This window comes from Stereum hirsutum (genome assembly GCF_000264905.1).
Source record: "Stereum hirsutum FP-91666 SS1 unplaced genomic scaffold STEHIscaffold_12, whole genome shotgun sequence".
In the NCBI taxonomy this organism is placed as follows: domain Eukaryota; kingdom Fungi; phylum Basidiomycota; class Agaricomycetes; order Russulales; family Stereaceae; genus Stereum; species Stereum hirsutum.
In genome coordinates, this window is record NW_006763142.1 from 1,069,312 (window position 1) to 1,083,759 (window position 14,448).

At 52.6% G+C, this 14,448-nt stretch overlaps 5 protein-coding genes across 5 annotated transcripts; 3 read left to right on the forward strand and 2 right to left on the reverse strand.

Annotated features, from left to right (window-relative positions):
* Nucleotides 1-442: 442 nt before the first annotated feature.
* On the reverse strand, nucleotides 443-2,401 carry STEHIDRAFT_61862 (Aldo/keto reductase; the record flags this gene model as incomplete). Its single annotated transcript, XM_007306693.1, has 9 exons — nucleotides 443-610; nucleotides 692-852; nucleotides 955-1,140; nucleotides 1,591-1,678; nucleotides 1,734-1,833; nucleotides 1,885-1,963; nucleotides 2,095-2,128; nucleotides 2,192-2,255; nucleotides 2,328-2,401. The coding sequence occupies 9 exons, from the start codon at nucleotides 2,399-2,401 to the stop codon at nucleotides 443-445; spliced, it is 954 nt and encodes a 317-aa protein (XP_007306755.1).
* Nucleotides 2,402-2,562: 161 nt separating this feature from the next.
* On the forward strand, nucleotides 2,563-4,079 carry STEHIDRAFT_159596 (PHP domain-like protein; the record flags this gene model as incomplete). The annotated part of the gene is made up of 5 exons (XM_007307021.1): nucleotides 2,563-2,746; nucleotides 2,807-3,009; nucleotides 3,060-3,478; nucleotides 3,548-3,627; nucleotides 3,700-4,079. 5 exons carry the CDS (start codon nucleotides 2,563-2,565, stop codon nucleotides 4,077-4,079), a joined length of 1,266 nt encoding a protein of 421 aa, XP_007307083.1.
* Nucleotides 4,080-7,023: 2,944 nt separating this feature from the next.
* On the forward strand, nucleotides 7,024-10,135 carry STEHIDRAFT_148719 (uncharacterized protein; the record flags this gene model as incomplete). The annotated part of the gene is made up of 8 exons (XM_007307022.1): nucleotides 7,024-7,363; nucleotides 7,509-7,704; nucleotides 7,770-7,902; nucleotides 7,983-8,321; nucleotides 8,398-8,701; nucleotides 8,843-9,400; nucleotides 9,537-9,782; nucleotides 9,865-10,135. 8 exons carry the CDS (start codon nucleotides 7,027-7,029, stop codon nucleotides 9,978-9,980), a joined length of 2,229 nt encoding a protein of 742 aa, XP_007307084.1. The 3' UTR covers nucleotides 9,981-10,135.
* Nucleotides 10,136-10,533: 398 nt separating this feature from the next.
* Nucleotides 10,534-13,308, reverse strand: STEHIDRAFT_62056 (uncharacterized protein; the record flags this gene model as incomplete). The annotated part of the gene is made up of 10 exons (XM_007306708.1): nucleotides 10,534-10,743; nucleotides 10,827-10,894; nucleotides 10,928-11,256; nucleotides 11,401-11,534; nucleotides 11,738-11,905; nucleotides 12,058-12,202; nucleotides 12,279-12,543; nucleotides 12,655-12,780; nucleotides 12,858-13,103; nucleotides 13,194-13,308. 10 exons carry the CDS (start codon nucleotides 13,306-13,308, stop codon nucleotides 10,534-10,536), a joined length of 1,806 nt encoding a protein of 601 aa, XP_007306770.1.
* Nucleotides 13,309-13,488: 180 nt separating this feature from the next.
* STEHIDRAFT_123546 (uncharacterized protein) lies at nucleotides 13,489-14,324 on the forward strand (the record flags this gene model as incomplete). The annotated part of the gene is made up of 4 exons (XM_007307023.1): nucleotides 13,489-13,672; nucleotides 13,723-13,887; nucleotides 13,947-14,017; nucleotides 14,101-14,324. Coding segments are annotated over exons 1-4 (494 nt in total), but the record flags the coding sequence as incomplete, so codon positions are not given.
* Nucleotides 14,325-14,448: the final 124 nt, after the last annotated feature.

The window sequence follows — 14,448 nt, forward strand, 5'->3', positions numbered from 1 at the left end:
AGAGGCAAGAGAGAGGGCTTTTATCAAATGTTCGATACCTGAAATACACACCTGGGTAGCAGCGTGCAACATTCTCCTTGGAGAGCTTATGAACAGCACTATTGGTACTGGTGGTTGCTGGTGAAAGAAGACCTCGCTCAGTGAATCGTCGGAGAGTAAGTATCTTACCATTAGCGTGGCGAGCCGAGGTACCGGACATAGCCGGACATGGTACTTAGGTGGCCTTGATCTTGGGTGGACAATTATTTCATTCTTCGTTGTCCCCTGAAGCAGCCGGTAATATACAGCGCAAAAAACAGTAGGTATACAACAAATACAGGGTAAAATTTCATTCCCACAATTTCCTCCTCACCTCTTTGTTAACTTCTCATTGCGCATAACATTCCTACAGAGGGCGCCCGAGTGACTCAGGCCATCCAATGAGGATGAAATCGAGTAACGCTCAAGCAACTATTCCACCCTCTTTCATATTCCAGCCAAGCTGCGCATACGACCAGCCGAAGACTTTGCCCGGATCGACGGAGTGATATGCCAGAAGTGATCGATGCATCCCGTCATTCATGTGCAAAACCTCCAGCGCCTTAACATCCGTCTGGTTGAGGCCGATGAGCTATATCAGGAAATACGTTCGGGATTTTTTCAGTGCACCGAACAGGGTGTGACAGAGGAAGGGAAAGAATATGAGGCGAACCGTAAGGTTAGCCTTCATACGGCCTTCATCCTCAGACTTCGGTATGACGACCGTCCCACGTTGGACGCCCCAGGAAAGGAGAACTTGGGCTGGTGTAGAGTTGTGCTTCTGTGCGATGGAAGTCACAGCGTCCGTGTTAAGAAGGAGAGGCATCTTCTGTTCTGCCTGTGTGGATGGCGCAGATGGACGACCTAAGATGTGGCGCCGGTGGCCAAGCAACCCTTAGTATTGAGGAGCATCGTGATGTCGGGGAGATTGCATACCGAGTGGCGAATAAGCAGTCAACAGAATGCCCTTCGATTCGCAAAATTGCTTGAGGTTAGTCTGAGGAAGACATGGGTGCATTTCTACTTGATTCGTAGCAGGGACAACTTTTGTACGCGGATCGTCCAGAAGCTGGGACAAAATCTTGATGGAAAAGTTGGAGACTCCGATAGACTTGACTTTTCCTGTCATGCAAGTGTTCCTTTATATATCCTTTAGAAGATTGTGCAGATGGATGAGATTACTATCAGTGGCCCCTCGTTCGGACAAACCGTCGTTCGGACAGTGCGAAAAACACACCCAATTCCCTATCGTTTCTCCCCGTTCAAGCTCTCATAAATCATGTTAAATCACCACTAGACCATCTGCGAAGTGATTTGAGTACAATAATGGCAGTGGGAGGTCGAATGGGGAGGGGGGTGTTTCGGACACTTTGGCGGGATCGGCTGTCCGATCGACGGTCCCACCCTCCGATCGACGACCTTTCTCTCGAGCAATTCACAACAAAATTGCATGGACATGTAGCTACAGTAGGGGGCATTGTGTGTGCAAAGTTTCATGGCAAGAGAACTTATACTGCGTGAGCTAGATTTTTTGCAGTCCGGATTGTCCGAACGAAGGGCCAGTGATAGTACCTGTCTCGAGAAGTTTCTCCATCTCGATCCACGTGTCAACGATAGTAGGACTTTCGTCTGGAGCCAGCGTCCTTCCTGTGGCCTCGGCCTGAGCTGATCGACTTGACACGGCATATGAGAACTTGTAGCGTACCATTGATAACTGCATGTGGCCAATGCATGAGGTACATATCGACGTAGCCGCAGTTGAGCTTTATAAGTGACTCTTCAAACGCTTCTCGCACCCGGTGATGATCACCATTGCTGAATTATTATCGGTGATCAATTCACGAAAACAAAACAGAGTAAACCCACCCGGGCTTAGTGGTGACGTAGAGCTGCGCGCGAGGTATTTCGGATTCTGCGATAGCTTCTCCTACCTTCTCTTCGTTTGCTATAGGGTCGACATGAATATCGCGATCGCAGAGCAGGGACACGGCGGAAGAACGTACCGTAGCCGCTGGCCTAGATCAATGGCCACCGAAAGTTTAGAACTTCATTGCTCAACTAAGATCCAGAGAGCACCATAATTTACCGTATCAAAGTGCCGATATCCAACCTAGATGTTCACAAGGGCGCTGGTCAGGCCTGTCACAAGACGGCCGAAGACAAACGATCATACCGCCAGAGCCTTTCTGCACATATCCTTCACGCGTTCTCCACCACCAGGAGTACCCATCCAGCATCTGAGATGGATAATCATAAAGATGTCTCAATCCCGAAACCTGAGCAGGAGACGGTCAGAGATCCAGACTAACCCCATGCCTATCGCTGGGATCGAGGTTCCGTCATTCAAGCGGAAAGATGGGACTTGTGGTGTCGCGCTAGTCATCGTTGTGATATACGTCTGTCAGTATAGCCAACAAAGGTGTAGTGAGGGAATATTGTGTAGATGGAGATTGTGGTTCAACTTCAAGAGGATGTGAGTGGCACCGATTTAAATCGTCCGCACGCCACAACTTTCGCACCCAAACTTGCACCGCTACGGCCATCATGTACTTCGACCTCAATGTCCCCGTACCAATACCAGCGTCGTCCTCATCTGCGATAAATACCTCTAAAAAGGGCAAAGGAAAAGCTCAACAACAACAACAACAATCGAATCAAGCCTCTTCCGTGGTTTACTCTCCAGCACAGATTACCGCTCTCGAAGCGCGTATCGACCTCTTGGTTCATTGTCCGTTCTCTCCTTGCTCTTCAGTAGGAGATGCATATACTGATGGAGTGGCTAGGATAGTAGGATATACTGTTCTTGCTCTTACGCAGACCGTGCACAAGAAAGTTGAACCGAAGACCTTCGTCAATGCCCTCGATGCGTTACTTGGTTCGGGCAACGAACGAAATAAGGGCAGAGGACAGTTGAAGGCGCGCGAAGGAATAGTCTTCCTCAAAAGATTGACCATAGTTCTTGATGAAGATAGTGAGAAGGGATTCGGGCTCGTACGTCTCCTTCAAAGCAATGCTGCTATATTACTGACAGCAACTTCCAGACGAACGCTAACGCGTCTTTCTTCGCGGCCTACGACCTCATCTCTCTTTTGCCAACAACGGAAGCTTCCCTCTCTCTGGCCTGTTTGACCCACACACTTCCCTCGCCTCTGACTGCACACATCATCTCCCTCCCTCTCACTCTTCCACGTCTTCCATTCCGTCTCAAGCATACAGTTGTCCGCACCGCCCTTCGAAACGGAGCCGTCTTCGAGATCAGTTATGGTGGAGCACTTGGTCATGAAGCAGACGCGTCATTTGGTCAGAGTGGAGGAGGTAGCGGGGAACCTGCGAAGAGGAATTGGTGGGCTGCTGCGAGAGAGGTCGTGAGAGTCACGAAGGGCAAGTCGGGAAGCCTAATCATTTCGAGTGGGGTGGCGAACGGGGTTGATCTGAGGGCACCAAGGGATGTAGGAAATTTGTGAGTTATATGGGTCCCTCTTTGATCTTGGATTCTACGCTGACGGTCGCGGGTTGTATCCGTTTGCAGGGTCACATTTATTGGTCTAGCACAGAACGACGCTCACGATGCCGCGACGAAGGCACCGAAATCAGTAGTGCTGCGAGCACGTAAGTTTTCCGTCTTGTTCCTCTGATAAGTTCTTGTCTCACTGTTGTTTTCTTTGGATACTGCTTTTATAGAGACCCGTCGAACGTATCGTGCCGTCTTCTCGGAACCGGAAGTCGTCATTCCCGTCCAAATACAAGCAGAAACTGCGACCACCTCAACCGACCCAGCGGCTGCAGATTCTGTCGTAGAAACAACTACCGCACCCACTGCTCAACCCGCTGGCTCAGTCACACCATCACAAGCGCCGCTTGCCGGCAACGGAAAGAAAAGGTTACGCGAGGAACTGGAGGAAGCGGAGGTTGGTGCGGCAGAGGCATCGAATAGTGGGAAGAAGTCTGTCGTTATCTCAGGCGGTAACGAGGGCAAACGGGATTCCTCGCAGGGCCCGAGTGCGAAAAAGAAAAAGAGAAAAACCAAAGGATCAGGACAGGAGGCTGGGCAGGCGAAGTGAGCCTATGCGTCAACGAAGGGCTCAAGATGAGCAGAGTGGACTTGTTTATTGTGCAATAGTCCTGGCATGTCATTTTCGGGGCCTTCTGAAGGATTATGTAGAGCTGCTATACAAGACACATATTTCTAGTTTGTCTGGAGGGAGCAGGCCACCCTTCGACTTCGAGTACGCCAGACTATAAGTTCCAGCAAGAATTCAAATGAGATTTTGAATCTCCGCTGGCACAAATCAAAATTGCGCGTATTGTCAGAACCCTAACCTCACTCTTCCCGCTTTTCAAAGTCCAACCACAACGACGAGAGTGGCGTCCCGGTGTGGCCCACCTCCCCGTCCACTCATTCTTGATACAGATTCATCTAGTCAGTAGTCGTCCTACTTGGGGTATCGCTAACGTACTAATTTCATTAGCATCAACTACTAGAGTGCTATAATGCTGCACTCTACCGCTCGGTTGTCTAGGTCTACGTTCTCGTCGTCCGCTTTGACGTGGACGCGAACATCCAGGTTGGTTCTGTCAATGTTCTCAGACGGCTATTTCGATCGCCGTGTCTATGGTACTTTTGAGGACTTATCTGAACGATTACTCTTGAATAATTCCACTTATGTCTATGGGTACACATGGAATGGCGAGCTCGCATGCCATCCCTGGTGAGCTTTATTTCGACATGGCTCGCCTTTGGGTCACGCGCCATCTGGTCGAAGTATATCGGGACAATCTATTTCTCTTAGTCTTGGCGTCTACCTCGAGTGGACGAGCTCTGGAGGATAACTCACCTCACGTCCTAACGGTCACGGTATGGTGGAGCGCGCAGGCAGAGTTTATGACGCTAGACACTCGTACCATCATATATTCGCCTAGACAGACCATTGGAGATGGTGGTGCGTTGTTTCAAAGGAGTATTGTCGAACTCGACGATACTGAGCGTACGTCCGAACGCAGTGCCGCTGTATGGCTCCTCCTTTGCTCTCCTGCTTTGGGTTGATATCGTTTATAACATGAATCTGATATCTCTTTCTCAGCGGGCCATTATCGTCGACAGGACGTCGTTTCCTTCAAACACAGCGAAATCGTGCTCATACTACCTCCAACGTGCTTCATCAAGATTATGAAGGCCTGCTAGACGCGCATCCATCTTTTTCTGGTACGGTAGCCCGCATACGCCTCTACTCTCATTATATCTGATTATTATCCAAACACAACTCAGCCGCAGGCCCATCTACCCTCCCAGCGCCAGTTCCCATCTCGACCTCGAACCCCACCACCGAACCCTCTACTCTCCAAGAACTCCAATCTGACCCCTGCACGATCCATATAAACCACGTCGACTTTTCGCTCTCCGTCGAAGACCTCTCCGAAGCCTTCTCCATCTTCGGGCCCATCCGTCAGACCCTCATCCCCACCAACCCTCTCACCGATGCGCCCCTGGGCTATGCCTTCATAACCTTCCGTACCCCAGAAGCTGCATGGAGCGCAGCGCACCAGATGGACGGCAAACACTTGGGGATAGGCAAGAATCCGAAGAGAAAATTGGAGGTTATGATGGCGAAGGAGGCGAAGGAGGCTAGGGAAGAGGTGAGGAATCCGAAGGGGAAGGTGTTGTGGCTAGGTAATCTGTGGGGAATAAGGAGAGAAGATGTGTGGGACATGGTCAAGCCCTTTGGAGCGGAGCAGGTCATGATGGGGATCGGGTGGAGTGGGAGGGATAAGGGGTTTGCGCATGTCAGGTTCCGAAACGTCGAGGATGCCACGGAGGCACTAAAGGCGTTGAACGGGCGGAAGTATATGGGGCAGCTGGTTAAGGCTGACTATGCGATGGAGAATAGGGATGGGGCGGAGGCATTGGCACTGATGAGGGTCCACCCGAGTGACGAAATATGGGTAGGGAATTGTTGGGGCGCTAGTGTGCCGGAGGTTTTTGAGGCGTTTAAGAGGTTTAGGCCTGTGCATGTGAGGGTGGGGTCATGGAGGGATGAGAGGGCGAGGTGGCACACGAGTTTGAAGTTTGAGAGTATGGAGGATGCGAGGAGAGCGATGGAGGAAATGGAAGGAAAGGTACTTCTTAAGGAGCCTGTGGTGATTGGATATGCGGCAAGGTTGAAGAGGTGGCAGGAAGAGAAGGCGTGGTACGGGGGTAGGGCGGGTCTGAGGCTGGGCATTGAAGGTCAGAGAGGGAGGTGGAAGGGAGATGTCTTGGAGGCGAGGACGATTGGTTCGCGCCGTGTTCGGCAAAAGAGTGGAGGGTATGGTCTCAAGCGGTCCTCAAGCTCGAGAAATACTAGGTCCATTAGCAGTAGATGGCGAAGTAGAGGGCTGGCCATGAGAGGAATAGGAAGCCGCGGAAAAAGAAATCAAAGCGTTTGTTTTTCTGATTCATAACGCATATGCTATAATTTACTGATTCCTCTCCCCCAATATTCAGCGATCTCGACCGAAAAATACACGTACAAGCATCTTGACAAGGCCAAGGCCAACATACCACGATCCACTCCGAGGCTTCGTTCGAGAAGCTCACCCTTCGTCTCCTCCGTCTCAAAAGCTTGAATCAACTCCTCCAGCCTCGGAGGATCTTCACCAGGCCGTGCAAGGCGGAATATCCTCTTCCGTCGTCGATTCTGCGTCATCCCCACAGCACACTTCCCCTGCATTAGTCTTGCTCGAAAGGGTCTCATAATATGTATCTTTCGTGAAATTTGGGATCGGCGCTCTACATAATTGAAATACACATTAAACATATTGGTACTGTCCGCCAGCGAGCTCTGAAATCACGCAAGGGCTGAACGTTACAATTAATCGCAAACATGTGCCACACATGTGAGGTGCCACTCAATGAACGCGCCGACGCGCCATTTTCAAATTTGCGCCACCAACGCGTCTTCTGCCACAAGACAACTTCAACGTCGACCACCTCCACGATCACGTCCTCGTCCTCGTCCACAATCCTCAAAAATGTCGGCAACAAATCCAACGACTCCAATACGCGCAATACCGTCGTCACTCGCACCACGAACCGCGCCCACACTTCCGCCATCCTCGGAAACATACGAACCGCATGTGCGATCCGTCCTTCAGCAACGTCTCCTCCATCGCATATTTCTGCCTTCAGCTGGTCTTACTTGGTTCGTGTCTTGGCTGTCTATCATCCAACTACTGGATGGAGGGAATGGTGTGGGTGTATGGGGTGCTTTCAAGGTGCTATTTAGGCCGAGCACAATAGTTATCACAGCTGTGACTTGGTTAATGGGTGTAGTCCCTGTGGTAGTGTTGAGGAAACGAGTGATGAGCGGTGAGTGGCCTGTTCTTGCGTCTCGCCCTTGGTGATACGAAGACCTGTATGAGGATGTGTTATGCGTCTACGCTACACTGGCGGACCTTCCAACAAACCGCGCCACAGTCTGATACGAATACTTTTCATTCTCCTGGAACTATAGCACAACCAACGGTCTCTTCATCGCCTTACCAGACACTTAAGGCTGCTCTTTCAAAACCAACGACAAGTCGTGCGCTTTTAACCTATCTAGCCTCGGCCGCCCTCCAAACAGTACTGCACATAATCCTCTGTTATGCTATCCCGCTCTCCACATATGGCGCCGACGACCCGTATCTACGCCTTTTTGTCAAATCGAGGTATGTTTTGGTCTATCTTGACTGCTGCGTTCCATGGTAGAACTGAGAAGGTGCTCGTAATACAGGAAGCACTCATACTACCTCAACGGTCGCTTCATCTTCCTTTTTTTCAGCCAGCTCTATTTCGCTGCCGCGTATCTCCTCCGAAATATCATGTTGGACCGTTTTGTCGCTCACTGGACCCCTCGAAATTCTCCCGTGCGTATTTCCACTTTCCTGTCCATGACGCGACCTAACGAAGCCGCCTACGCGTTCTTGATCGCCTTAAAACCTCGTAGGCGAAAGGCGCACCGACTCTCTCGACCCGGCTCTTCGTGACTCTTCTTCCTACCCTTCTTTTCACCACACTGTCCTACGCCGTCTACCTAACAGGCTTTGTTGCTTTGCGTTCCATCGTCTTCCCGATCGTCTACCGTGTCCCATTGGTGAACAGCATTCTGAAGCCATTTACTGCGCATTGGGCGAGAGGCGAATGGATTGGGACGTTGGCGTTGAGAGAGCTCGGAAGTCTATTCGGAGGAGGATATGGGATTGTCCGAATGGCCTGGTTGTGGGCAGTGGGGATGATTGGGTGTTGGGAGTTTGTGGATAATCTGATGGATGAGTGTGTCCAAGAGGTCAGCTGTCACCTTCATGTCTTCTTCACCCGTTTTCTAAGGCCAGTGGAACCGATTAATGATGATACTGTTTAAGATAATAATTGCCCCGGTCGCCCCCGCCACTCTGATATCAACTCTCCCGGCCACAACCACAATCCCGACCACACCACCGCTCGCAGCTTACTACAGCCTTCACGCAATGACACAGCTCTCCGCCCTTGCGTCGGAAGACTCGCCCAGCGCGAGTGCTGTTCGCGCGAAGGACATATTCAAATTCACGGGTGTAGGGGCGGGCTTGGGAAGGAGAGGTGGTGAAGAGGTGGATGTGTGGGGTGTGCTTTGCAGGGAGAGCTTGAGGGTGCTTGGTGAAGATTATCAAAGGTTGAAGAGGAGGGGAGGTGAGTACTTCCTCAATCCTGAATTTCACTGGGTGGTGTCTAGTGTGGCACGCCCCGATCCTTCGATTCACACTACAGCGCCACTGGCCCCATTATTTCTCAATTTTCGTGGACATATCCCTCTAACATATCTCCCTCCAGCTCCACCTCCGGCCCCAGCACCTCCCGCCGAACCAGCAAAACCAACCTCAACCGCCCCACCCCCGCCTTCCACGCCCCTCATCCGTCGTCCCATCTTCAAATCATCAGTGTCCCCCTCCCCGAACCCCGTCGCCTCTTCCTCCCAGTCGCCACTCAAATCCGTAGTCGACAGCTTCGCAGCGGATGGCACGATCACCCAGGCCTTCGAATCGGGCGTTCAGACCATACACTTACCAGAGCTGTTCAGGGCTTCTGTGAACACGCTTACGGCGCCTGTGAAGGATGCGGTGATGAAGATCGATCCTATACCTGCTCCTCCGCCAATAGAGTCGGATGGTTCGCTAGGCCAGGAGCTCGCAAAATGGGGACACGGATTGGCAGCGGGACTTCGGGATGGGATGGGGGCGGGAGCGGGGAATATGCCGGTGACGATGCCGAGGGGAGTGAAGGAGGCGAGGGACAGGGTCGCGGATTGGTGGTCTGGGGATAGGGTGGATAAGGTTGCGGAGGTGGTATTGTCGAACGAGAGGAGAGAGCTGGATGCGTTGATTGCGGATGGTACGTTTTCGTCTCATCAGCATTTACCTCCCCACCTGCCTGCCCATCTACCTCGGCTTTGGTTCCTTCTGCTCTTCTCCGCCTTTGCTCTCACCCCCGTTTATCACGGACGCGAACTGACAAATTGCTCCTGTAGTCCTCTCCCACCTCGTCTGTAAATCCCTCACCGAAGATTCATACGGAGTAGTCCAACGCGATATCCCACGCATACTCGAGGCGTTCCTCACTTTCCTTTCCGCAGTCGAAGATTATCAGGTCGAGTTGCGTGGATTGATGCCTCCACCTTCGTCCGAGGACACGAATGTGTTGGAGAGGGAGCGGTCGGAGAGAAAAAGAGAGCAGGTGGAGAGAGCGAGCATTGCGATGGGGGTCGTCGGGGATGGTGAGTATTTACTTGCGTTTGAAAATTCGCTCTCGGTTCGCTGACTCGAAGTCGTTGTTTGCGGTATGTGCTGGGGATGTAGCGTTGAAAGAGGGCGTTATTCGTATTGTTCGAACCTTTGGTGGCAAGCTTAGCGCTTTCAAGTTCCCGATGGGCACGGCGAGGAAGTTGCAGGGTTTCGTCGATTATTGTGCATAGCTCATTCTCTGAATGTTGGCGCGGGGCGAGTTGTACGCGGCCTCACTGGTGACCCTCGATTCGTCGTGAATGGCTCTCGTGAGATTAACCGGGGCCATGTGTGTAACTTATGTATCCAACGAATATCTGGGCGATAGTCTGTTTGCTGCATGGACTGTGTGGCTAGTACCTCGTCGGATCACTCCCACCAACCGACTCGGACGTCAGGGTATCCGCGGCGTCTAAACTGACCGTCGGTCACATCCCGCCCAGAGCAGCAGGGTGATAAGTAGCAAAGAGAGCGAAAGAAAAGTTCCGTTGCGGGTTTATATCGGGTGGGCTGGGCTGGTAGCGACCATGGTATGATGCGCAGATCGTTGGTCGCAGCAGGGGTCAGAGCATCCACGTCAATGCCAAGTCGAACGGATGAAAGACGCAGCGTCTGTTGATATCAACCTACAACAAGAGGACAAACAAACAAACAACAAAGCACATCGCATACAAATCATGATTTTTGCAACCATCCACCCGCCCTCCCATCCACCCATCCTCCCACCTCAAATCCTCACAAGCCCTATTTCGCCCCACCCCACGCAACCTTCTTCGCCGCCACCGGCACCACCGGCGCCTCCACCCCCTCCGCCGGTCCAGGCGCGCGTCTCGGTCTTATAGGCAACGGACTGTTCTTGAGACCGTCGAGGACGCGTTGGGCGTGCTCTGTGTTGCGGATGAACCAGCCTGCGAAGCGGCGGCCGACGGTGGATTCGTAGATGTGGACCATGTTCTGTGTGGGTGGGTTGGTAAGTAAGTGTGGAATAAGAATGTGGAAGAAGGGAGAGGGGGCGGAGAGGAGAAGGTGAAACGTACATCATCAATAACGAAATCCAAATCACTCGTCGAAATCATCTCCCCATCCAAAAGACTCCTTCCCTCCCCTGCTCCTCCCCCACCCGTCCCCATCTCCCCACCCCCCGCAATCCTACTAACACACCTACTAGCCCCCTTCACCGCCATCATCTGCATCACCATCTCCTCCTCATCCGCATCCAAAAAGCCCGCAAGCTTACTCGCGTCCAAGCTCGCATACAATTTCAAGAAGCTCCTGAGCGTGGGAACGGAGGCCTGGGCGCGCACGTCGGAGAGGAAGAGAGAGAGGTGGCGGTGGACGGGTTCGGTGGGGGAGGAGTCGAGGTAGGAGGAGAGGAGGGAGGAGTCTTCGTAAGGGGGTGGGTTGGCGGAGATGAATTTGGGGCAGGCGTAGGTGAAGAGTTCTTCGAAGGCGGGGATGCCTTCTTCGCTGTGGTGGGCGGGCGAGCGGGCGAGCGGGCGGCGTGAACGGACGGCGGGCGGGCGGGTGGGGTGGAATGGGCGGGCGGGCAGATTGTCAGTAGTTGACTTGGATAGATGGTCAGGATGAAAAGAGGAAGAGAAAAGAACTCACCCCCTCGCCATCTTCGCAAACTGCTCACCATACCTATCCTTCACGATATTCGCGATATTATCGTCCAGCCTGCTCGGCGACAGGGCGTTACAGATCGCGAAGAGGGCGTACATCCTGTCTGCCGTTTTGTTGATCTAGTACATTCACAACAAGAGGACAGCATCAGCTCGGTGTTCTGTTTAGTCTTGAGTCGTGTGGGCGCGGTGGCGCAACGACGCGTAACCACGCATAAACTAAGAACGAAACCCCAGAAAGGAAAGAAGGAACGAACGAACGAACGAACGAACGAACGAACGAAGGAAAGAAGGAAGAGCGGAAAAGAAAACAAAAAACGCACCTGATCATACTGATAACTCCGCGTATGATACTGCCTCATCCTCAATATAAAATTCAATATCGAAACGAAAACGCGGATGGCGTCGGGGTACCGCCGGAGCATGATGTAGCAGAAACCGACGTAGTAGTAGGTGGTTACGTGGCAGGCTGTGACGCGGGTGAAAGGTGACTGTTGGGAGGAGAGGAGGGTGAGGGTGAGGAGAAGTCAGATGAGGTTTATGAAAAGGATGGGAGGAGGAGGGAGAGGAAGGAAGAGGAGGTAGGAAGAGGAGAGAGGGAGAGGGGAGGCAATGAATAGAACGAAGGAAGCCAAATACACACCTTTTGGTTCAACTCCACATTCTCCATCACTTTCAACGCAAGCGTAAAGTCGCCCAGAAGGACATGAACGCGCAACAAGCCTATAATACTAAAAAAGCCAAGCATGCGATAAAGCGGGCGTACGCCGAATTCGCCTACGATCTCGCTATACACGGTTCACCCACCACCATCAGCACCACCACTCAAATTCTCCCTCAAAAAAAAAGGTGAAAAGGACGCACGCCATCTCCTCCTCCGCCCTCCCCTCCCTCTGTGCATTAATCCACTCATTAATCCTACTCTTCTGAATCAACGAATAAAGCACATTCAGCACTGAATAAGCGCTCCACACCTGGCCCGCTTCGGCGAGCATGGCGAGTTCTTCGTCGGACTTGGATTTGATTTTGGCGCGCCAGACGCAGAAGGATTGGAATTGGTAGATGAACTCGTCGGTGATGTCCCAGAGCCATTGTTCGGGGAGTTCGAGGGTGACGGGGCCGTCGGAGTCTGTTTGTGATATTGAGATGGAGTAGTTAGGGGGGAGGGAGGGGAGGGAGGGGAGAGAAAGAGGGAAGGGGGGGCAAGGGAGAGGGGGAGAGGAGGGAGGGAAAGACGTACTGAGGAGGTAGTTGAACAGTTCGCAGCTGTTCTCATACGAGTGGAAGCGGTCGTCGATATTCGGTTGAAGGCGAGAATACACATGTCGATAATAAAGCTCTCGATAAAGAATCAAGAACAACTGGTCTACCCACCCAAAAAAATCACATCAATCTCCTAGACAAAAATCCATTTTTTTTTTGAAAAGAGACGCGCAAACGCACCGTCATTCACCAACGGCGCAATCACCTCCGCCTCCGGCCACTCCGTCTTCGCATAATATTTTTCAGTCAATCGATTCCAGCCGCTCTCGTACGCGACGGTGATCTCGGCGAGGTTGTTGTCGAGCACGGCTTGGTGGAAGTGGACGATGAAGCGTTTGACGACGTCGGGGATCTGGGCGAAGGCGGCTTGTTGGGCCATTTGTTGTTGGACGGCGACGAGGGTGGCTTCGTTGATGCGCGATTGGGCTAGATGTACATCGAAAAAATTAAGGCGTTAGTTGAGGGTAGGGGATGGATGGGTGGGTGAGGATGGGTGGGAAGAGGGGAAGGACAGACCATCGTCGTAGAGCCCGCTCTGGGCGTAGTTTCCGATGGCGAGATTGACGTCGACATCGTGCATCTCTTCGTCGATCTCCTCTGCGGCCCAAAGAGCCATCCGTTGCTGTGCCATGTTGATGTTGAGCGGGTTGGGGGTGTCGATGGCGGTCGACGGTGAACGGTCAGGAAAAGTTTCGGCTTGTGGCGTAAGGAATGCAATTCGTAGTCGGGTGGCGTAGTGTGCATGTTTTGGGCCACAAAGTCTAACTTACGAGTTGTCCTGAACCTGCAGCGTTATTTCTGCGTTCCTCATCCCACTCTTGTCGATGCGCCTCGTCCGAGCGCTGTCCACGACAATCAGACGCGTGTATGTTCATTCACCGTTGACCGTGACGGGCAGCAGACTGCAGAGGGTGTTCAACAAGTACTACACCATGGACCACCAGCCCTCTAAGTTCCATCCCAGCCTGAACAGGGACGCCGCCTTCATCCTCAAGGTGAATTGAAACCAAAACCGCTCGTCATATATCCCCTGATCTCTTCTCAGTCTTTTGCAGTCGATGAGACCACGAAGCAATCCCGTGAAGCACTCTTGACCCGCCTGAACAAGACCATCGGTGCTGAATACGACGGTCGATTCAGCGTGGATGACTACAGCTTCCACAAATACGGACAGGACATCTACGGGCCTCCTCTCGAGCTGTATATCGTCGTGCGTCCGACCCTCTCCACATAATGATATAATATAACCAGAGCTGACGTCTCGGACAGGACACGAAGTACGAGCATGGCCTGACGCCAGACGTAGACCTGGACGACCTCCCGCTCATGTACGACCCGAGGTCAGTCCGTCTCGTCTCGTCCCGTCCATCCACCCACCCGCCCGCCCATTCTTAATGCCGTTATTGTTACTGTTATGATTTAGCTGGGTAGCCTCCCTCCTCCTACGCGCAGGCTTCAACGGCACCTTCCCAATGCCTAACTTCCCACATCGCGCCTCGCAGCTCTCCGCCACAGAAACAATCACACAACCCCTCGTCCTCCCCGATCCCGGCATTCCCTGGCCCTCATACCCTCCCATCCCATTCAAACCTCCGCACCCACCCTCCCAAAAGTCTAAATCCAAGTCCAAATCCTCCTCTCCCTCTTCCCCCTCGTCGAACGCAAACACGCTACAATACAAATACCCACTAACTCTGCATGCCTCCCACCCCTCCCCCTTCCACCTCACCCTCCCCGGCGCACCCCTCGCCTCCCTCCTCAATCTCCTCCA